Source organism: Vicia villosa, linkage group LG4 (assembly GCF_029867415.1).
Source record: "Vicia villosa cultivar HV-30 ecotype Madison, WI linkage group LG4, Vvil1.0, whole genome shotgun sequence".
NCBI lineage: Eukaryota > Viridiplantae > Streptophyta > Magnoliopsida > Fabales > Fabaceae > Vicia > Vicia villosa.
In genome coordinates, this window is record NC_081183.1 from 107,525,913 (window position 1) to 107,548,766 (window position 22,854).

General features: G+C 34.8%; 2 protein-coding genes and 2 long non-coding RNA genes across 4 annotated transcripts; 1 reads left to right on the forward strand and 3 right to left on the reverse strand.

Annotated features, from left to right (window-relative positions):
• The first annotated feature begins 942 nt into the window (after positions 1-942).
• Positions 943-1,661, forward strand: LOC131599444 (uncharacterized). The gene is made up of 3 exons (XM_058871791.1): positions 943-1,310; positions 1,417-1,462; positions 1,578-1,661. The coding sequence occupies exons 1-3, from the start codon at positions 967-969 to the stop codon at positions 1,581-1,583; spliced, it is 396 nt and encodes a 131-aa protein (XP_058727774.1). The 5' UTR covers positions 943-966; the 3' UTR covers positions 1,584-1,661.
• Positions 1,662-6,532: 4,871 nt separating this feature from the next.
• On the reverse strand, positions 6,533-12,052 carry LOC131597634 (uncharacterized). The gene is made up of 9 exons (XM_058870318.1): positions 11,551-12,052; positions 11,376-11,462; positions 10,844-11,288; positions 10,644-10,753; positions 9,780-10,559; positions 8,476-9,696; positions 8,170-8,388; positions 7,204-8,061; positions 6,533-7,110 (listed from the first exon to the last, which is right to left on the reverse strand). Exons 1-9 carry the CDS (start codon positions 12,050-12,052, stop codon positions 6,533-6,535), a joined length of 4,800 nt encoding a protein of 1,599 aa, XP_058726301.1.
• Positions 12,053-13,087: 1,035 nt separating this feature from the next.
• Positions 13,088-13,583, reverse strand: LOC131599445 (uncharacterized). Its single transcript, XR_009282778.1, has 3 exons — positions 13,509-13,583; positions 13,367-13,423; positions 13,088-13,281 (listed from the first exon to the last, which is right to left on the reverse strand). It is a non-coding gene; the product is annotated as an uncharacterized LOC131599445 (long non-coding RNA).
• A 652-nt stretch (positions 13,584-14,235) lies between these two features.
• LOC131599446 (uncharacterized) lies at positions 14,236-14,724 on the reverse strand. The gene is made up of 3 exons (XR_009282779.1): positions 14,595-14,724; positions 14,438-14,510; positions 14,236-14,351 (listed from the first exon to the last, which is right to left on the reverse strand). It is a non-coding gene; the product is annotated as an uncharacterized LOC131599446 (long non-coding RNA).
• Positions 14,725-22,854: the final 8,130 nt, after the last annotated feature.

Consider the following 22,854-nt stretch of genomic DNA (forward strand, 5'->3'; position numbering starts at 1 on the left):
GTTGGCTATTGCCCATTTTATCAATTCATCAGATAAAGCATCTCATTAGCTTCGCAACGCCCAAAACGGCACATAAATCGGATACTCAGATCAAAAGTTATGAGTTTTCATAGATAAAACATTTTAGAAAAAGTGCTGCAGGAACCGGGTTGTCCCTACGTGGGAACCGGTTCCTGGCTGCATCCAAAATCACGTCTCTGATTTTTACTATGGGGAACCGGGTTGTCCCTACATGGGAACCGGTTCCCAGCTACCCAGAATCCATATTTCTCTGTTTTTACAAGGGGGAACCGGTTCGTCCCACATGGGAACCGGTTCCTACGTACCTGCACAGCCAGAATCAATATTTTGACAGCTTTTACCCTATCCCATAACCCCAATTTCAGGTACATACGAACATAGCACACAATTACCATCAGTTTGCACATCATAACATATTTCAGACAAGTTTTATACAAGTATTAACACATATAACATGAATATCAACAAAATCATGTAATTCATACAATTCATCAAAACCTAACATAAATCCCAAACCCGACACGTACGATTGAACTAGATAACAATCCTAATCAATCATACTACCTACAATCACATAAGGAATACTAACCCGAAGAATCCCCCCTTACCTCAGAGTCGAATCTTCGAAGTTCTTCTCCCCCTTTGGCTCTTCTCACTTTCACGTGTTCTCCTTTTTCCAAAATCTGCTTCTACTGCTTCTCTTTTCCCAATTCCTTTATTTTATGAAAAATAAAATAAAATATTATAATGGGCTTGCTTAGTTAACACCCCCCTTACTGCTAACCACCACTCTAGGCCCAATGCCAATATTTCATCATTTTCCAAATAATTCCAAATAAAAATACTAAAATTCCAATTATTTAATTTAAATCCAAATTAAATTAATAAACTGAAATTATGGGGTGTTACAAGGACCCTGTCGAAAGATTCGCGATAAAGCGAAGGATGAAGCAGAGATCCAAGCAACTCCGAATGAGGTCGAGAACGAAGAAACAGCGGATTACCAGGTTATGCAGTGAGTGGGCTTTACATGCAATCAACAATGTTGCATGCGGCTGGGAAAGGGGGAGTAAGATTAAGAACATATCAATGGTGTGGCAGAATGAGATGATTGGAATAAAATGGTCGGGGAAGCATCAGGAAATTAGGGCTGGTTTGGGTTTTGCTTTATTGGAAGACGTTCAATTTGTGGCTGATGTTATGGGAAGTGTGGGACTGCAGATAAATCCGAGAATGGTTGAGATATCCAATTCAGTGTATCTTGGTAGAATCGTCTTTGAAAGTGAAAGGTATGTCATTTTTATTCAACGACTGTATTGAAAGAAGATGATATTAGGGTAGATGAGTTTAATTCCATTCCACGCATTAACTCTGTGTTTGTCTTCTGTATGACAGTGACTGGATTATATGGGCAGATTTGGTGAAGAAGCTTAAAACAATGGTTAGGAACATCTCTGTAGCCACAAAATCTATTGTAATATCTATATTAAATGATTTGTTTGTTGATCCGTATGCTACTGGTAATTTTGTGAAATTGTGATTGTTGTGTAATGCAGGTTTAGGTGTTGATGGCTAGACTGGATGAAGTGGTTTTGCAGTTTGGAAGAGCAGCAGTTTGTTTTGAATAATGTTGTTGGGTTCTTTTGTTTTCAATCTATCAAGTTTAATGTAATGTTTGGAACTTTTTTTATGTTATATTGATATTCTGTATTTGAATTTTAACAGAACATGGTTTGATAACCTTTTCTGTAATTCCAATATCATAGTTTTATGATTTGGACAGATGCTTGAACATTTAAATGATTATTAGCATGGTTTACTTTAGTTTAATTGGTGTTGTTATTGTAATGTGGCTATGCTTTCAGATTTATTTAATTTGTGTAAGATGTGTGAGTTAATAGGATCCAAGTGTTAATGATATATAGTATAAAAAGTAAAAATAAGGATACCATTACATGAAAGTAGATATTGTAGCAACATTTGCAGTTCAATATAATTGGTAATAAAAAAATTGAAGAGAAAAAAGCATCTGAAAGCACAGATTATGTATGGTATTTTTTTAAAAACAGTAAATGTTTAAGATTATTTATACTTTTTTTAATAGAATATTAAGTGTTTAAAAATATGTATAGTATTTTTTAAAAAATTATTTATTGATTCCTAATTATTACTACGTAAGTGGAAAAAAATAACTTGAAAATTTTTGATCAACAATTTTTGCTCTAACATATATATAATAATTTTAAAAATTATATATTAAGTATTTATAAAATAATATGTGACTTAATTTCTGGTTGTGATACATTTTATTTTGCTATTAAATTTGATGAAATTAACTAATAGTTTATTTAAAAATAGTTGATAAAATGTAATAATTTCCCCTAAAAAATTGATTCCTAATTAACTAATAGTTTTTAAAAAATTATTTATTGATTCCTAATTATTACTACGTAAGTGGAAAAAAATAACTTGAAAATTTTTGATCAACAATTTTTGCTCTAACATATATATAATAATTTTAAAAATTATATATTCAAGTATTTATAAAATAATATTTTTGGATAATTTCTGGTTGTGATACATTTTATTTTGCTATTAAATTTGATGAAATTAACTAATAGTTTATTTAAAAATAGTTGATAAAATGTAATAATTGCCCCTAAAAAATTGATTCTACTATATAGGTATAAAAAAAATACTTATTTACTTTTTTGCTGTTTAGAATTCCGGGAAATATGGTAAAGAGGAGGTAATAAAAAACAAAAAAAAGGAGATCAAAAATATAAAAACACTGCATGGTATTGGTGAAGCTAAAAAAAGTAGTGTATGCATGTATATTTGAGGTTAACGGATGCTGATAACATAAATGCATTTTTTTAGTTACAATACAAAGCGTTGTTCCAAATGTTTATTAATTGTTTCGGTTACACCGTGGATAATAGGGAAAAGTTATGATTGATTAAATAGGTGTCATTTATTGAAGAAGTCTGGGGAAACTGAAGCGTGCAAGGTATAGTCACGATATATTTTGAACTATTCACATTACATCACTTTTACTGATTTCATTCCTCTTGTTTAGCAAAAAAAACAGACATTTCTTCTCAAGATACTAAGAAATGAAGACACTCAGGGGTGGACGAAAGCCAACGCATGGGTGGATATCAGACGACGATGAAGGTGTCATGAGGTCAGAAACATTATTTCCTCCTCTATTTCGGTTGTTTTTATTTTTTCCAGCCCCGATCTATTTAGGTTTTAGGGTTTTTTGATTTAATCTGCATGATAAAATGGTTTTGTGTGAGTTTTAGAAAATGATGTGAATGGAGTAGAACCCTTACTGTTTCTGAAAGTCACGTTTCGGAATATTGTGAAAGTTTGACTTATCTTTGTTTGGCTGTTAGTGTTACTCATTATTTTCTAATAGTCTTCATTATCGGTCCAGATTGTCATCTTATATCTATTTTCAAGTTGTTAATCTTGAAATTTTAAGCTTATTTAAGTAAGACTTAGGATTATTATTGTTTATTTCTCCTTCAAAACGTCCTAACGGAGTTACAACTGTTCTTCTAGTGAGGAGACAGCATTGATTGAGATAGAGAAACTCGTGAATGAGGTTGCAGATGGTTCTGGAAAAAAATCTTGTGCCAGGTCTGTTAGAAAAGATAAGACAAAATCAAAGAAATCTGTTACATTTGCTGAAACTTCAAAGAATGCACCTGTAGTTGTTTCCAATGTCGTCAACACAGCTTTTCCTATAAGGAATGTTAAGGTTGAACAACATGATGTCCCCCTTGTCTCTGGGAACGATAATCAACCAAATAGCAAAACCACTGAGAACTCCAACACTGTTGTTGAGAAAACAGTTGCAAACAAAGCAAGTGTCCTTTGTAAGAGAACAAATATGCAGGCTGAGTGCAGGACTGCCAACAAAAGAGCTGATACAGATGGGAAACCGAAAAGTACTGTGAAACTTGCAAAGAAGGGCAAAAATGTTTCAAATGTTAGGATAAGGATGTGGGGGGGAAAGCCGACTTACTGCTGGGATATTGCTATTAAGAATTCAAAAGTAAAGAAGGATAATGTCCAGGTAAGCATGCTCGAAATTTACCTTGTATTTTAATACTGAACTATGTCAAGTGTTTGATCAATGGAATCTCTGTGTTATTGCAGCATTTCCCTAAGCAGATAGCATTAGACTGCTTGGCAAGTAATCAGAGGGAGGTAACCATTAGAGATTGTGATCTGTATCAACAATTCAAGTGTACTGTCAAGACGGCATATCGTAACGGGGTTCCAAGTCCATCTGAGAAATACATGACTAAAGGCTGGTACGCATATGTGAAGGCCAAAGGGTTCAAGAGAGGTGACAAACTTACATGTCAATTGGCCCGACATGGTACTTTCATTTATGTTCAGATGAAGAAGAAATGATGGGTCTTGGAAATTTGTGGAAGAACTTGCTAATCATTATGTTTATTAAGTGTTTTCAGTATAAACTCTTCTTCCTTTATGTATGGGGGAATTTAAGTGTTTTTGTTGGATGGAATTTTGTGTTGAACTTTTACTGCAGTGCTCCTTAACTCTATCAAAACTCAACTATGTTTTTTTGTTTAAATTCTAATGGTTGCATCTTTTTTATAATTCTGCTGTTATGGTATATATAAGTTTATTTGTATGTTATGGATGACTATTTTGGCACCTAACTTTATTGTGAATCCATATGTTTGGAGTATCAAAACTATTATTTTGTTAGAATGCTGTCATTTAGAATATGAATTCTTTTTTTACTGTATTTGTTAAGAAAGTGAAAAATATTTCAAAAATACATAAGTCCATACTCTATTAGATATTTAAATATATGTTTTTTATAATAAAAAAAAATATGAATTAATTTATGATGTACTGCGAGTAAAATAAAATTTATATTGAAACATATGTAACAAAATTAAAAAAAGTAATAATGTATGGTTTACAATATATGTATACATGTTACAAAGTGTAATGATGAATATTATTTTAATTTGTTTTGGTTTTTATGTCCTATAGAATAAAGGCCCATCAAGTTTCACGGCCCAAGCTGTAAGTGTATACATAAGAGCATATATAGGAAGTTTTTGAGAAATTTTTGATAAATGATAAAATCTTGCTCTATTATCATTAAAACATTGGAGATGGTGAAGTGGGGGGTACCATTTGTTCCTTCTCCTTCCAGCAGGTAAGTAGAAAATGCATGCTTAAAGCAAAAATTTCTTCTGACATAAAAAAAATTCAGACTTCTCTACTTTTGCATGCAATGGAAAATTGATCTCAATTAGGGATGTATAGTTGATAACTAAGTATTTATTAAAGGTTTTTGTTAGATCTGTACTAAGATGACTGTTGTTCTTAACAAAAAAAAATAATGAATAGTTATATTCGAAAAATATTTGTTATAATTTGTAGAATAATTGTACTGTTGTATTTAATGTTTAAGTGATCCGGAAAGAGACTCCCTTGAGTGGGCACGTCAAATCATTAAAGAGTTCGACGAAGAGCAAGATAAAATGTTAAAAACTCTCATAAACGATGGATTTCTTACTGAAGAGGAATGCATTGCTGATTATAGTGGTGAAGTAAAGTGGAGGAAGCATGTCACAGAAGCAAACATGCATGGACAAAATGCACTGGTAAATATCTTGAAAAATTTAATGTATTTATGTATATATTTGTAAAACTCATTTACATATCATGCATGTTGTAAAATCTGTAGAATATTCCTATGGAAATATCGAAGACGTGCTTTGGAAAGACGCAGAATGCAATAAGGATGGTAGATCTTGTTGATGGAAAAGGATATCAGTGCGTAATTCTTAGGGCCAGTAGGAATGAGTATGAAATACATATTGGGGTTGGATGGTACTCTTTTGCAAGAGAGAAAAAACTAAAATCAGGAGACGTGCTGGAATTCTCAATGATTCCATTTTCAGATCTGATATTTGTTCAGTTAGTGAACAGGAATTGATGTTGCTGGTATGTTTTAATATGAAGGTACTGTGTTGGGTTGGTTGTTTTTTATCTTTATAGTTTGTGTTGGGTTGGATGTTTTTTATTTTTAGACTTTGTGTTGTGAATGGTATTTGTTTAAGAATATGGAATTTATGTTGACTGCGATTTAGTTTTACCTCTGTTAATTTCTATGAATGATGTTGCAAATGCTATACTGTTTGGTAACAAAGTGATTTAGTCTTAAAAAAAATTACAGCTTTATATTGTTTGGTATATGTGTTTTATTAAAAAGTGGATCTTTTTATGATGTAATTCTTTTAGAGCATGTTTCTGTTTCTTTATGGCATTTAGATTAATGATATATATTTGAAGAATGTGTGAATTGCAAAAAAATAGATATCCATGAGTTGCATATACTATATATTGCAATTACAAAAAAAAATAGATATCCCGAACTTGAAATGATTAACGTGCATGGCGTTTAAAACTTCAAAATACTAATTGAATGGAACATTTAATTGTCAAATTATAAATTTTCAAAGACTTCTTTGAAAACGACATTCGTCGTCACCGACAATGGTTGTTTGTCTTTGTCGTGAATTAAGATCTTTAGACCCTTTTTGCTCTTTACTCTTGAGACTGCCACATAAAATTGACCATGACTGAACACGCTTCTTGGAAAATATATACCGACGAAATCTAAAGATTGACCTTGAGATTTGTTAATTGTCATAGCGTAGCATACCATTATAGGAAACTGTCTTCTGGTCATTCGGAAGGGCCATGGTGATTGAGTCGGAGTTATATCCATTCGTGCAATGTATACAATACCACCAATGTTCTTTCCAGAAATAATTTTTGCTTCTATAACATGATCGGCCAGTTTGGTAACAATGAGACGTGTTCCATTGCAAAGCCCTTCTGCTTGGTCAATATTCCTGAGCAGCATTATTGGTGTACCGATCTTCAATTTGATTTTATGATTGGGGACACCAGAAGTTTGCAAGGCATTCAAAAATTCTGGAGTTAAAACATCAAAAGATTCATTGCCGTCACCGTCTGTTGTATCAACTGAATCCGAGCTTAAATACTCTTTCTCTTGACCTGCGGGTTGACAATGTTATTTGTTGTCGTAAATAATATTGGGCATGAAAAAATAAAATACACAACGAAATATTATAAAAAAATGTTGATTACCGGGAACAAATTCTAAAATATACTGATTGATTTGATCAACAGTCTCTATGGTTCCAGCTAATATTGCCCTTGACTGTAGAAAATCCACATTATTGTAGTTAACGGCAAAATTTGGATAGGTGTTTTCAAATATTGCCTCGAGGGGATCATCAAAATCCGAGATCAACAGATCTTTAGGAACGTCGATCTCTGCGTAACCATCATTTGGTTCTGATATCTTCCCATCTCCAACAGTTAAAATCCAATCTGAGAAATGTCTTAACTCTGCAGAACTGGTGGATTTTGCCGACTGCTGTAGTCGCATATTCTTTGTGAGTTTCAAAACCTTGCAGTGATCCCATATGTATGATGAATTTATTGTAGCATGAACTATATCCGAGCGGCTGCCTCTTGGAATAACTGGAAGAATTTGCCTGAAATCACCGCCAAAGACTATTACCTTACCTCCAAATATTTTATTTGATGCTTTGGATCCACCCATGATATCCTTCATAGTTTTATCCAATGCCTCAAAACAAAATTTGTGACACATTGGAGCCTCGTCCCAGATTATCAACTTTGATAGTTTTAGTAGATCACCTCTATCGCTCCCTTTGTTTATGTCGCATGTGGAAGATTCAAGCGTGGGAATCGGAATTTTGAATTTAGAATGCGCCGTCCGACCACCTGGAAGTAATAGTGAGGCAATTCCAGAAGAAGCAACTGTCAGACATATTTGTTTCTTTGATCTTATATAAGAAGCTAGTGTTCTCCACATATAGGTTTTGCCTGTACCGCCGTAACCATAAAGAAAGAACACGCCTCCATTCTGGTTATTCACGGCCATCATGATTTGCTTAAATACATCCCTTTGTTCATCTGTTGGTAATTAGAAGATTATTCTTAAACAATCATAAGATACTATGCTATGCTATTGTTAATTTGGTTTTACATTTATAACAAATTTCAAATGGACAGTGAAGAAACCTGTGAGATTCTGATACAGCATGTTAAATTCTTGAAGTTGTTCATCGGGATTGTAGTTCCGCTCTTCGTAAATAAGCTTGTTGCCAAATTCTTCGGGAACATATCCTTGTGGTTTTGGCATCCCAGGAAAGTCTCTCAGGCTCTTACGGTTACGTTGTAGTAGCTTTTCTATCTCAATCAATGTCAGATTGTATATTTCTTGTTCTGATAACCTCAAACCTATTTAACAGAAGTTTGCAATAGAATTATTTAAAAAATGAAGTTAATGAAGTTGATATCTAATTCTTTTTTTCAATAACATGTTACCTCTGTTGTTGGCAATAGTCTGCTGAGAGTAAAGAATTCCATCAGATAGAAGATGCCTTGTTTTGCTCCATACATGCCTTGGTCTGTTAATGCTACTTGACAACAACATGTGGACAAAAAGCAATCTTAAATAGTGGCCAGAACCCCACTGAAATGCCTCTGAAATAGCAGCTATAAATTCACGATCATCCCCAATAAAGCCCATTGCAAAACATGCATCACGGAAAGTATCGTACTTGACGTTGTTAACTATTTTCAGTTCTGAATAATTTCGAGGGCCCTTCACATGTGTAAGCATCATTCTGAGAAAGTACAATTCTCCTGTAGTTGGAGGAACCCAAATTAACCTGCCAATTGTGTAACCCTTCTGCCTGGGTTTCCACTCTCTTTTCTTTTTGACATATACAAACTTTGAAACAAAATTGCTATAAGTTAACTGTTGAGCTTCGGTGTATTTCTGATTAGCTTCAAACCATGCCGTAAACATCGATTCAGTTACACTTGGTTTCTCAAGGACATTGGAAACATTGCTGATGTCAGTATAGTAGACTGAATGTTGACCTTCGCAATGGAAGTGTAATCTTTCCACAGCTGGTTTCCTTCCATGAATGGGGAAACCATAAATCCTCCAGGATGCTTCGCTTGGAGAAACATACCTACAGTCAATATACTGCTTGATTTCATCAATATCTTGACGCTCAATAGGACATCCATTTTCATTCATAACAATTGCAGCTGTTATTCGATCATAGCCTTTGTTGATGTATTTAAACAAATATTTTATGGATGTGCTTTGATTGCACCATTCCATATTAATATGAGTTCTGAACTTCAACAACAATTTTGCATTGTAAGGAACAACAAATCTATTGTCAACCTCTATATCATTCCTAATGACAGTGTGACCGTTGTCCCTTCTTCTGTAAACCGGATAACCATCTTGATCGACAACTGTCTCAGCCCGAAAGTCTTTAGGAAAGTATTTGGAACATTTACCATCCTTCATGCATTGCGAAGACCGGTTTGCGTTTCCGCAAGGTCCGTGTATCATGTGACTTTTTACCAAATTATATAAGTCTCCGTCGGTGTCCTTGTTCGGAATTTCGGCAGATATAATACGGTCAATATCAGCAGGTGTTGGATATTTGCTGGATGGATGTAGAAATATCAAAATATGAGCGTGGGGAAGGCCTCTCTTCTGAAACTCAATTGTGTACATATCTACAACAGAAAAAAAAGTATGAATAATGATGGTTAAGAATCAAATTAATGTATGATCAGTTTTGAAATGAATCAATACTTACACGCAAGAACTTTCCCCATACAACTTTTTTTAGTCAAATCTGACAGTAACTCATCGAATTTCATCTTAAATATTCTCGTTATGAGGTCCGGCCGATCTGCTGGTGTCAAATTATTAGAAGCAAGTACACGTTTCAATTCCGGCCAGTTTGGATTACACGTAAACGTTATGAATAGATCGGGAAATCCAACATAACTACATATTGCCATTCCATCAAAGTAAAGTTGATCCATGTATCTGCGACTACCAACATAGGACGATGGAAGGACAACTCTTTTCCCTGTGTTTGCACCATCGGTATGTCCATTGGTTCTGATATCTGCTAGATAGTTATACTTTCCAACTCTAAGTTTAGATTGATTTTTTCTTAACCATCGAAATCTCTCAGATTCCATCATTGTATAACCATCAACCAAAAACTGTTGAAATAACCTTCTTGATCTGATAACTGTTTGGGCCTCATTCTTTCTGGCTTGAATACAAAATGCAAACCACTCTCTAATTGTGAGCCTATTTCTTTTATTTGCTTGCTCCCACGGAACATCCTCATTGTCGGCTACTCCAGTCATTGATTCTGAGTTACGTCTATTGTTGGAATCTTGATTACGGTGTCTAATGTTCGGCCTGTAACCATCTTCGCCATAAGGGAAAAGCAATGGATATTGAAATCCCAAATATGATGTATGATATTCATCTATTCTTTGAAGTTGTCCAGTCTGTTTGTGCATTATTATGTCCCTTTTCTCAGCAGTGTCAACATCACCAACAATTAGAGCAGCAACTTCAGAAACAGTTGGTTAATTATAAATTCTCCCATCGGTGCGTCGCTCGGAAATAAGACGGAGCTTTAGGTCAGAAACATTGCCTTCGGAAAGTATATCCCTTGCCATCTTAAAACTCTGGGCATGAACATTGTGTTGATATAACATAGAAGAGAGTTTTTTCACTATGTCAAGATCTATTCCGTCTTTTGTCCTGCAAAGAATGAAAACTCAAAAATGGTATATGGTCCATATCGCATAAAATAGAGCATATTATTATACACGAAGTAATAAATAAACATACTTGAATTCGTTTACTCTATGTTGTATTTCATGTTCAGTATCATATATATAGAGTTGTGCAAATCGGGGATTTTGTCCTGGCAATGGTAACATGCTACCTATACGATGACATGATTGTCCTTGAATTCGGTAATTCGGAGGACCTCTACCATTATTAAAACGGTTGTCCATTTTAGCACCCGGAGACGTAAATGCAAACATCATGTTGAAAAGACGTATTTGTTGTTGAAATAGTTTTGATTCAGGGTTTGTTTGGTCAAACAGCAGTTTCTGTAACACCGGTGGAGGTTCTCTCAATAAAGGAATTTGAACTTTACCATCACCGCAACACATTGTGAACTTAGGACTTAATGTTTGCCGACACTTGGTCTTCCTTTCTAAATACCACATGTTTGCACCACATTTTGGACATTCAAACACTGGATCACCTATGTCGTAAAAATCTCCTAAATGAATGCACAACTAAGTTAACAGATGAGAGGATGTTTAACAATATAAATTTACTGACAATTATTACATTATTGTTACAAAACCTGGTGGTAGTGCATTGACCATTACAGCTTGATTGTCCATATCTTCTTCATCTTCGTCCATAACCATGCTGTCATCTAAACTCCAACCTATGGAAATTGATACATGCAAATTAATTAGAAATTTGTTAAGTGTTTAAATTAATTGAGAATGTACATTACCATAAATAAACCATACTCTCTGACGAATCATCATGCATATTATCCTCTTCGTTGTCATCTTCAAAAAGTTCATTGATTTCAGTAGTATGTAATGGAGAGTTTTTTGAAGATGTAGAACCACATTCACCAACAACGTTATCAAATCTATTCTTTAAATTCGTCCCTCTCATATTGATGTTTCTGCATGTAACAACTCTTGGACGTTTTTTATTCAACGAATTTGCAAGATTACTGATCACTGAGGAAGCATGAGTTTTCTGCAAATTTGTTATAACCGAATTGCTGGAACTTGGAATATTCTGAGAGATGGTAGAAAATGGAATTCTTGTATGAGCATTATCATGACTACTAATTGGGGTAGTCTTGCCTACATTCTCCTTCTGCAGTCCATTCAATTTCTTTGCTCTCTTGGATTGAAGTTGACGTTTACGATGAAGTCTTGCTTCTGCTGATCTTTTTTTGCTTAACACACTGCTAAACCATTTATCTTCAAGAGCCTTTTGATTCAGATCATCCATATTTCTGGTTTTTTTTGTTTGATTATACAGATTTTCGGACAAATATATGGTGGGAACATAAGGCCATAATATATGTATGTTTAAGTTATGTGGATATGTAATAATTACAGTAGGAGTTGATATTAGCAATGATGACTTTGTTTGGTCATTTACTTTCATCTGCACGCTTAGCATAGTCATAAATTAATCTCTCTCATACACAATTTAGTTTTGATATTGTAATGATTATCATTCTTGGCATTACACGTTAAGTGTCATTAAACATCCAAGGCATGATAGAAAAGCAATGATAATTGTTTATGTGTGAAACAAACTTAAATTGTGTAGTTTCCAAAGCATGTCATAACTGAAATGAGTGAGTAAGTGGCTTGAGTAAAAAAATGGAGTTCTTGAAAATATTTCATGAATAAATAAAAACTATTATGAGTTCAGTTTCAAAAATAATGGAATAGCAAAAGTTATATTGGTTGATGTGCACATCTGTTTTTGAAAATATTAATAGGATCATGATTTAGTAATTCATACAATATTTAAAAAGAACCCTAAATATGCAAGATCAAAACATGGTTCAAATTAAACTTGTAAAATTTAGTTATTATGATTTTGTAAATAAAATATATAGATTCTCACCTGCAGCATATATTAGAATCATATTATGTAAACTAATATGATTAAGTAAAAGTAGAATTGGATTGGGCATAAATGTAAAAATATCTAACATCTATCTTGTATAATAGTGATAAAGAAAATAAGATATAATTTTGAATCAATACAACCCACAATTATGTCATAACACTAAATTCAGAATAAGACATTGATTAAAATTGAACAAAATAATTCCATGGGAATCTCAAATTGAAATTAAATAAAATGCTTGAATACAAATACTACATGTTGTTCAAGAGCGAAAGCTTTGTTGGTAGAAAATGCAGTACCACAAAGAAAATAAAACAATACATCCCATAATTTTAACAACCAAAAAACATTAACCATAGGATTATATGTTCCAACAGATTTGTGATAGCATGCATAAAATACAAAAGTTGATGAAGTCTTCAAGCATTTGGTTCAATCTTCACTTTTTTGGGTGGCTTGGTTCCTGAATATTGTGTAAGTCCTAAAAGCTGACAATCCGATTCTTCAGCATTAACACCATGAGAAACACTCTTTGATGGGGTATTGGCCAAACTCTTGTCAGGATCATTTTCTCCAAATGCAGATAAGGACTCCTTCGAATGTAGTAAACAGATTTATTAAAATATGTAAGAAAATACATGTTTTGCATGAAAACATTGCAATTAACAAATAACATACCATGGAAGTATCAACATGATCAGCAACAGCATTTTGAATGGGAGGAAGACTATGAGCCTGTATTAGACAATAGGATATTATTAATATAGTTGGATTTCAGTTAATTTAAGATATTCAAGCGGATTACTATAAACTGAAAAACCTCATCAGCAATATAATCCTTTTCAATTTGACTGACAAATTCTTCATCATAAGAAAACTTCCAAACAGATGCTTGCACAAAGGTTGGCTGTACTTTAGCTCTCAAAGCCATTTTCTTCTCCAACAACATGTCAAGCTCGTCAGGATAAACCATGGGATCATCTTCACCATTCTAAAGTTGAAAAAGAATGTTAGAAACCATATATTATACTATTTTACAAAGAAACTAAATTATTAACATACCTCTAACATTGATTTATGCATGCTATCAGCAGATTGTCCTATAATCTGCTCACAGTCGGCATCCCAAAATACAAACCGGAACTTTGAATCACCGTCATAAACATATATATCAACTTTGTACCTATTACATAATTACATACAGGTATAATTGAGTGATCTTAGACAAAAAGGATTAAAAGGTCATAAATAGAAATATTTACAACAAATAACCTTGGTATGGGTTTGTGAACATTTTTGCCACACACACACTGGTATGGATTGTTCAAATCAGTAGCCTTCACAGAGCACTTTGTGCATCCATAGTAAAACCAACCATGCTTGGATACATAAAATTTCGTGGTAGTTCCAACAGTAACACATAACATGTCCTGAAAATAAAAATAAAAGCATTACAAATACATATAGATACTTGTTAACAACTTGAAAAACCATTTACGAATTTATGAGTCATACTTGTTTGATTTTGCAGAATTGGCTTAAAGGAATGCACTTTGCCTTATGAACAAATTTTTCAAGTGTTGTAAACTGAGATCCACCAGACCAAAGAGACATGGATCTGGCAGATTGCGAAGGCTTTTGGGATTGCTCATTTGCAGGCAACCTGGGAATGTTATAATAAATCCATGATATAATTTGGAATCAAAATGAAAAAACTAATTGAAATAAAAGACTGCCTAATGTTAATACTTTGACAAAAACTCAGAAATCTCCTGGATGTCTTCGTTGATTAGCAGCTTTGAACCACTCCATGCATTGGATACTGATTGAAGAAAAAAAAAAGTTTACAACATTGTTGAAAAAATGTGATAAGGCAACAGCAGAAAAAAATAAAATAAAAGCAAACCCTGAGAATCCTTGATCATTGCATGGGTTAGTATGATGACAATAGCACCCGTGTTAGTTGGGTCATTATAATATTCCAAAAACTTAATACCATAGCTCTCCCATAAGGTGCAGTTAATGATGTCACCGCTGAGATGTTAAACCAAAAATTGGGTTAAGAAAAATCTACTTTGAATCATAATAATCGAAAAATAAATACTGAAAGAGGATTAAGGGTAACAAATGTACCTCAAATCTTTGAGACTGAGGGCCACAAATGTCTTCTTTCCTGGAGTGTTTGATTGCATATTGTTTATCTCATGTACAACGCCTATAATATCTGCAAAAGAGATCAAATATGGCAAATGTTATAAGTAAATGGATCCTTATAAGAAGAAAAGGGTGCTTAATGTTTTTTTCTACCTTCAAGTCTGTTAAGATGACATTTGCCTGCATTGATTTTGCAAAACTCTTTGAAATAATACTTCAGAGGAGGAATATTTTGTACATCCATGTGTTTCATGGTCGTACCACCAAGGAACACGAATTTCTTTGAATGGTCACACAGCTTCCACTGAAAATCGTTATCAAATACAGTCCCGTTGTTGATTATGCAAGTCATATTCTCTTGAATTCTTGGTTTCCACTTATCTGTATGATCAGCCCGAATCAAAACTTGAATTCGATCACCCTAACAACATATGTATTGTAAAATATGGTTAATCGCAGTCATTGCATTGCTAATAATGAAAAATGGAACATTAAACGAAAATGAAATACTTATACCGCAGCATCCATGATAACCATCTCCAGATGTTCAGCACCCTTACTGTTAACAACGCTCCATATATCAATAATTCGAACAGCCAATCTCCATGTTTCCTTCTTGTCGCTGATGTCTTTTATGCAGTCAAATTTACGACTCATATTCTGCAGAAATGGAAAAATAGACAGATTAAAACAATAGTCGTTTAGAAAAACAACTAACACTGTGGCATGGAAGAAGCTGTATCGCAAAATATACGTGAAAAAGAAAAACCTAATATTGATGGGCGGAAACAGAAGAGGAAGATAAGCCAAATGTAGGGTTTGGGGCTTGAGATCAATAGCCATAATATATATAGAAGGATGATAGAAGAAGTGAAATTTTCTTGAGCAACCAAAGAGAAAAAGCGTGCAAATGGTTTTGCTCTATTCCATGCAGCGTTGCACAACTATCTACGAAAGCATGACAGAAATATTAATTATGGAAAAGGAATTGGACAATTGAAAAGTAATGCAATGATTATGGGATACATATTTCTAATTAAATTAATTAAGGTTTATGCAATTACCGTTGTGTCCCCGATTATCACCCTCAAATTGAAAGATTAGAGGGTTATTGAAAGGATTTCATATGTATTGTACTTTATTATATTAAAAGTAGATAATGGTGATTAATTGACATAACTCTGAATATTAAAGTCTGTGTATTGGATCAAGACAAACATTATGGGCCAAACGAAATTGCTGAGTGCACCCCAGGAAAGCCCATGCGCACCATTTTGGGTGTGCTAAAGAAACTCTGAAAACAAACTCCTTGGGCCTGCTGCGCCCAATCACTCTCTACACCACCGGATTTCAATTTACACCCCCCATAAGTTGTATTTTTTACAAGTTAGAATTAGGTCCTTTTCTATAGTTTTTCATTTTTTTTCTTTCTTAGGTTATAAAAGCAACAAAAACCATTATTTCTAGGTAAATCTTAGTTGATATTTTAGAGTTTAATTGCTAGATTCTTTTAGGAATTTTTTGACATAGAAAAATAGGCAATAAAAATACTTTCTTTTAGACTTTTCATCATAGTCTTTTTGCTCGAATTAGAATTAAATTTCCCACATTAGAAATCCATAAAAATAGTAGTCTTTAGGTTATTTTTTGCACTAATACTTGAATTGTTTCTTTATGTTTTGTACCATTTCCATGCTATTTTTTTTGTATAATTGTAATGTGATTTTGTTACTTGTTTTTGGCCATATTTTTGGCCTATCTTGTTAATATCATTTGTATGCTCCTTTTAGAATTTAGTCACCATGAATAACAACAATGTAGATTAAGGCAATAGGATAGTCTCCCCTTTATTCATTTCTTTTTCCTTTTCAACTTTTAAAATACTTAATAAATAAAAGATGCGAATCACACGTTACTAATAGTGAGAGAGAAATGAGTGGGATTTATTCCTTAATCTGTTTCTTAATCGCTTAGTGGGAGAGAAATGAGTGGGATTCATTCCCTAATCTGTTTCTCGATCGGTATAAGAAATGAGTGGGATTTATTCCCTAATCTGTTTCTTAATCACTTAGTGGGAGAGAAGTGAGTGGGATTCATTCCCTAATCTGTTTCTCTACCATCATACACTCTTATGTGATTCAAATCGCAAACAAATTCCCTTTAAAAAACACCCAACCAAAAACACATAAAACACCTAACAATGGTTCAAATTAAAACAAAGTAGAGAAAGTGGTGAGTGACCCGATATTGGGAAATGTTCATCACTCATCTACCCTAAAAGACACAAACCAATCATTTCTTTTTTCTCTTCCCTCGTTGGCACCTAAGGACATTGTTATTTCTGCTCGATCGCATCGTAGGTCGTCCCCTTATGCAAGAGCGCGAACGTTAACTCCGCCCAACTAAAAAACACAAAACAAACAGAAAATCTTGAGCCGAGCTACGGTAACTCTGATTCCTGAAAAGGATACGTAGGCAGCGGGGTAGGGCCCGTGCGAGTACAATTCTTTATTTTCCCTACATTTTGCATTCATTCGCATATAGACATAGACATAGTACACACCCTTTTGATAGAAACAAACATAGGTGGATACCATCGAGTACGATGGGCGCGAGGGGTGCTAACACCTTCCCCTTGCGTAACCGACTCCCATACCTAGATTCTCTGGTCGCAAGACCATGTTCCTTCCTTTGTTAGGTTTCTTGATATTCCTTTCCCTTATGGGATAAATATATTAGTGGCGACTCTGTTCATTTTTCGCGAGCGTGCGACAATGAGAACATCCTTTACTTTACTCTCTTTCTCTTCTTGTGATACCAACATGGTATCAGAGCTCTAAGAGCTCTGGTGACCTTCGATCCTTTCTTCTTCCCCTATCTTGTTTCTTAATTGTTCAAGATTTGTAGCTTCTTCTTCGTTCTTTTTCGATAGTTTTCTCTCTGCAAATCTTCTTCTCCATTATGGATCACCAGAGTTATGCTGACTTTGCTACGAACTCTGCGAATCCCTTCTACCTCCACCCTAACGAAAGCCCTGCCTTGATTCTTGTTGCTCCACCTTTGGACAACAAGAATTATCACACATGGTCGCGCTCGATGCACATCGCCTTGATTTCGAAGAACAAAGAAAAGTTTGTTGATGGATCGTTTCCAAAACCGTTCGTCAATGATCCTTTGTATGCTCACTGGATTCGATGCAACACCATGGTGCTCTCTTGGATTCAACGATCAATTTCAGATTCTATCACGAAGTCGGTGTTGTGGATTGATTCGGCTTCAGGTGTATGGAAGAATCTCAAAATTAGGTTTTCATAGAGCGACGTGTTTCACATCTTAGATATCCAATAAGAACTATATCGCTTCCGCCAAGGTACACTAGACGTTTATGAATACTTTACTCAATTAAAGATGCTTTGGGATGAACTTGAGAATTATCGTCCTCTTCCTTGTTGTACATGTTCTTTTGCTTGCTCATGTGGTGTTGTGGATTCTGCTAAGGTGTATCGTGAGAAAGATTACATTATCAGGTTCTTAAAAGGATTGAATGAACGTTTCACTCAATCAAAGTCCCAGATCATGATGATGACACCACTGCCTTCGATCGACAAAGCCTTCTCTCTTGTCATACAACAAGAGCGAGAATTGAACTATGCATCCCCAGCTGAGTCTATGAATCCTGAGGTTACAGCTCTCCATGTTAAAGCTCAGCAAGGGAAACAGTCACAACCTCCAAAAGGAAGAGGAAACTTTCCACCCAAGGGAACAAACGGAGTTTGCACGCACTGTGGGAGAACTAATCATACCATAGAGACTTGTTTTCAGAAACATGGCTATCCACCTGGGTATTGGCAGAAGAATAAATGCCAAAATGCTACCAATACTACCAATGGTTCTCCACAGTCACAAGCCAATAATGCATCCAATGGTTCAGTGTCTGCAGAATCCTCTCCAACTCATGCGTTTGGTTTTACTCAAGAGGAATTTCAGAGTCTTTGAGCCTTACTCTAGCAATCAAAACCCACACCTGCTGCAAATTCAATCACCACCTCACCTTTGGCCTTGAATTCTCACACTCCTATGGGAATTGGTAAGCACTCTAACACCTGGATCTTGGACACAGGTGCCATAGATCATATTACTTTTGACCTTCCCAAATTTTCCTTTTATCATACTATTTTACCTATCTCTGTGTCATTACCAAATGGTTCCCACATTAAAGCATCTATTTCTGGAAATATCTATCAATCCCAATCTTACTCTTTACAATGTTCTTTTCATTCCTTCATTTCATGTTAATCTGATCTCTGTTACTAAGCTCACTTCTAACTTAGAATTCCATCTTAATTTCTCTTCCAATGCCTGTCACATTTTGCTGAACCTTTTGAAGCAAACGATTGGTACAACTAAGCTGCAAAGAGGGCTTTATATCATAGATACCAATATTCAGCCTTCTCATTGTAATTCTCTTGTTTCAAATACTTTTGAAACTTGGCACCTTAGGCTAGGACATGCTTCAGATTCTTGTATAGATACTCTAGCTAAGAATTTCCCTCTCATCCCTTGTAATAAGAATAATATGGCACCATGTGATTCTTGCCACTTAGCAAAACAGAAAAAGTTGCCTTTTCCTACTAGTGTTACCTTTACTTATGCTCCTTTTGAAATTCTCCATGCTGACTTATGGGGACCCTTTGCTATTGCATCTATTCATGGTCATAAATGTTTCCTCACATTAGTAGATGATTTTTCTAGGTTCACATGGATAATTTTTCTCAAAACTAAAACTGAAGTAACACGAAGCATCATTCATTTCATTGCTTCTTTAGAAAATTAATTCAACACCATTTTAAAATGTTTCAGATTAGACAATGGTTCTAAATTCCTACCCTTACCAAATTTTTTCCTGTCTAAGGGCATTTCTCATCAAAAATCTTGTGTGAAGACTCCTCGGCAAAATGGGGTGGTTGAACGCAAACATCAACACATCCTCAATGTAGCTAGGGCTCTCACTTTCCATTCCAATGTCCCTGCCACTCTATGGAATTACAGTATCAAACATGCTGTCCATTTAATAAATAGGACTCCCACTCCTCTTCTTAAGAACAAATGCCCTTATGAAGTTCTTTTCAATTCTTCCCCTGTGCTAATCCATTTGAAAGTGTTTGGTTGTCTTTGTTATGCAACCACTATCCAAGCTCATAGAAATAAGTTCCAACCAAGGGATAGGAAGGCTGTCTATCTTGGTTTCAAAGATGGCATAAAAGGCTACTTACTCTATGATCTTTTATCTCATGAACTTTTTGTTTCCAGAAATGTTTTTTATGAGAATAATTTTCCTTTTAAGCATGTCATCAATCCTGTGGATAATACTATGCCTAGACCCTTAGATAATAACCATATTATTGATGATTTTTCCACTGCTCCTACTGTCCTTTCCTCATCTAATGCTTCTCCTACTCATGATAGTACTATCTTTATTTCTTCTCCCAATGTTATAGACTTTGATCCTAATGACAATTTTGGCAATCTATTATCTACATCACCTCTGTTCCATCCTGATACATCTCAGCCTAATACTTCTTTATCCCAGCATGCTACATCTGTACCTTCTGTACCTTCTGCACATGTTCAACATAACCCTCCACAAAAATCCACTAGAACAAAAAATCCTCCTTCTTACTTAAAGGATTTCCACTACAATCTAATATCTACTAGTCCAAAACTCTCACCTACTGTTCCTTACCCTATCTCCAAATCTCTGTCTTACCAAAACTGTACTCCCACTTATAAACACTTTTGTTGTACCATATCAACCATATATGAACCAAAAACATATCTTCAAGCTTCAAAACTTGATTGTTGGGGAAAGGCTATGGATACTGAAATTTCTGCTCTTGAGGCAAACCATACTTGGACTGTTGTTGATCTTCCTGCAGGTAAGGTTCCAGTTGGATGCAAATGGGTGTACAAAGTGAAATATCTTGCTGATGGTACAATAGAGAGATACAAAGCCAGGCTCATTGCTAAGGGATATACCCAACTTGAAGGTGTAGTCTACTTTGATACATTTTCACCTGTTGTTAAGATTAATACAGTTAGGGTTCTCTTGGCTATTGCTGCAATTAAACACTGACATTTGGAATAGCTTGATGTAAATAATGTGTTTCTTCATGGAGATCTCAATGAAGAAGTTTACATGCTTCCTCCTCTTGGCTATGGCAGTCTTGACTCCTCCAAGGTATGTAGACTCACCAAATCCTTGTATGGCTTGAAACAAGCCAGTAGACAGTGGCAGGCAAAGTTATCTTCAGCTCTACTTGATTTGGGATACAAACAGTCTTAAGCTGATCATTCCCTTTACACGAAATGCAATGCACAACACTTTACTACTCTACTCATCTATGTTGATGACATAGTCCTCACAGGAAATTCCTTCATAGAGATCTCACAAGTCAAGCAATTCTTGGATCACAAGTTTAAAATCAAAGATCTTGGCCAACTCAAGTATTTCCTTGGTCTGGAAATTGCAAGGTCTTCTACAGGTATCTTTCTTAATCAAAGGAAATATGTACTTGAGTTACTTGAAGACACAGGTTGTCTAGCAGCTAAACCTGTCTCTACTCCCATTGATCCAAATGTCAAACTCTCCTCTACTGGTGGCATTCCTCTTGATGATCCTTCTTCATACAGGAAGTTGATTGGCAGACTTTTATATCTCACCAATACACGCCCGGAAATTTCATATGTTGTACAAAACCTCAGTCAATTTGTTGCAAGCCCTTTTGTCTCTCACTATCAAGCTGCTACTCGGGTTCTAAGATATTTGAAATCTTTTCATGCATGAGGGGTAATGTTCTCAAGCACCAGCTCTCTGAAACTACATGGATTTGCAGATTCTGATTGGGCTCGTTGCCCTTATTCAAGGAAATATGTGACTGGTTTTTGTGTATTGCTAGGTGATTCTCTCCTTTCATGGAGATCAAAGAAACAAAATACAGTGTCCAGATCCTCCACGGAAGTTGAATATAGAGCCTTGGCTTCTCTAACGTGCGAGATACAGTGGTTACACTATTTGTTTGATGAGTTTGGCATCCATTTTTCTGAGCCTGCATTCTTGTATTGTGATAGCAAATCTGCTATCTATTTGGCTCACAACTCAACCTTCCACGAACGCAGCAAACATATCGAGTTGGATTGGCACGTTTTTCGGGAGAAGTTACAATCCAAACTCAAACACCTTCTGCCTGTTCCTTCTTCTTCAAAACTGGCAGATGTCCTCCCTAAGCCACTGCATTCCCCTTTGTTTTCTACTCTTTTGTCCAAGTTAGGATTGTGCAATATGCACATTCCAACTTGTGGGGAGGTAACAACATAATATAGCTTAGTGTAGATAGTTGCACATGAGATATACATTATTAGTTGAGTGTATATAGTTCCCTTTGTACATTTTACTATATATAGCTTTAACCACTGTAACTGTAATTAACAATTTACCATAATGAGAACATACTTTACTTTACTCTCTTTCTCTTCTTGTGATACCAACAATAATTTTGTCCTTTAAATTCAAATAAAATGCTTACTTTATTTTCCAAATTTTAAAAGTGACAAGCCATGTTTTCCCTCCTCTGAAAAATAAGTGATTTTAAAACAATAACTTTTTAAAATATTTTATTGATATTTTTTTCCTAATTTGGATATAATTTGTGGACTACTTTGGGACCAAATGAGTTTAATATCTCTATAAATTGTAGTTTCAACATCTTGAATTTCATATTAAATTTCTCATTTTTAAGTTATACTAACAAAATATTTTGGAATATGTCAAAGTTTGTTTTGAATGTTTTCTTATGTGCTATTTTATTTTTCTCAACTTTCACTCATGATGCAGAGGCCTCAACTAACGGGAACTTGGAATTTGGATCCAAGAACTCAGGTTTTATAACTCGAATTCCTGCTAACCCATATACAAGAGGTTGTAACTCTATACTTCGTTGTCGTGGTGATTCACC

Bases quoted from the DNA above. Each gene is read 5' to 3' on its own strand.
- LOC131599444 (XM_058871791.1), top strand. From the start codon at position 967: ATGAAGCAGAGATCCAAGCAACTCCGAATGAGGTCGAGAACGAAGAAA. The intron at 1,311-1,416 runs GTATGTCATTTT...TCTGTATGACAG, and splicing joins ATCGTCTTTGAAAGTGAAAG to TGACTGGATTATATGGGCAG.
- LOC131597634 (XM_058870318.1), bottom strand. From the start codon at position 12,052: ATGGATGATCTGAATCAAAAGGCTCTTGAAGATAAATGGTTTAGCAGT. The intron at 9,697-9,779 runs GTAAGTATTGAT...TTTCTGTTGTAG, and splicing joins TATGGGGAAAGTTCTTGCGT to ATATGTACACAATTGAGTTT. The intron at 8,389-8,475 runs GTAACATGTTAT...TCTGTTAAATAG, and splicing joins GACTATTGCCAACAACAGAG to GTTTGAGGTTATCAGAACAA.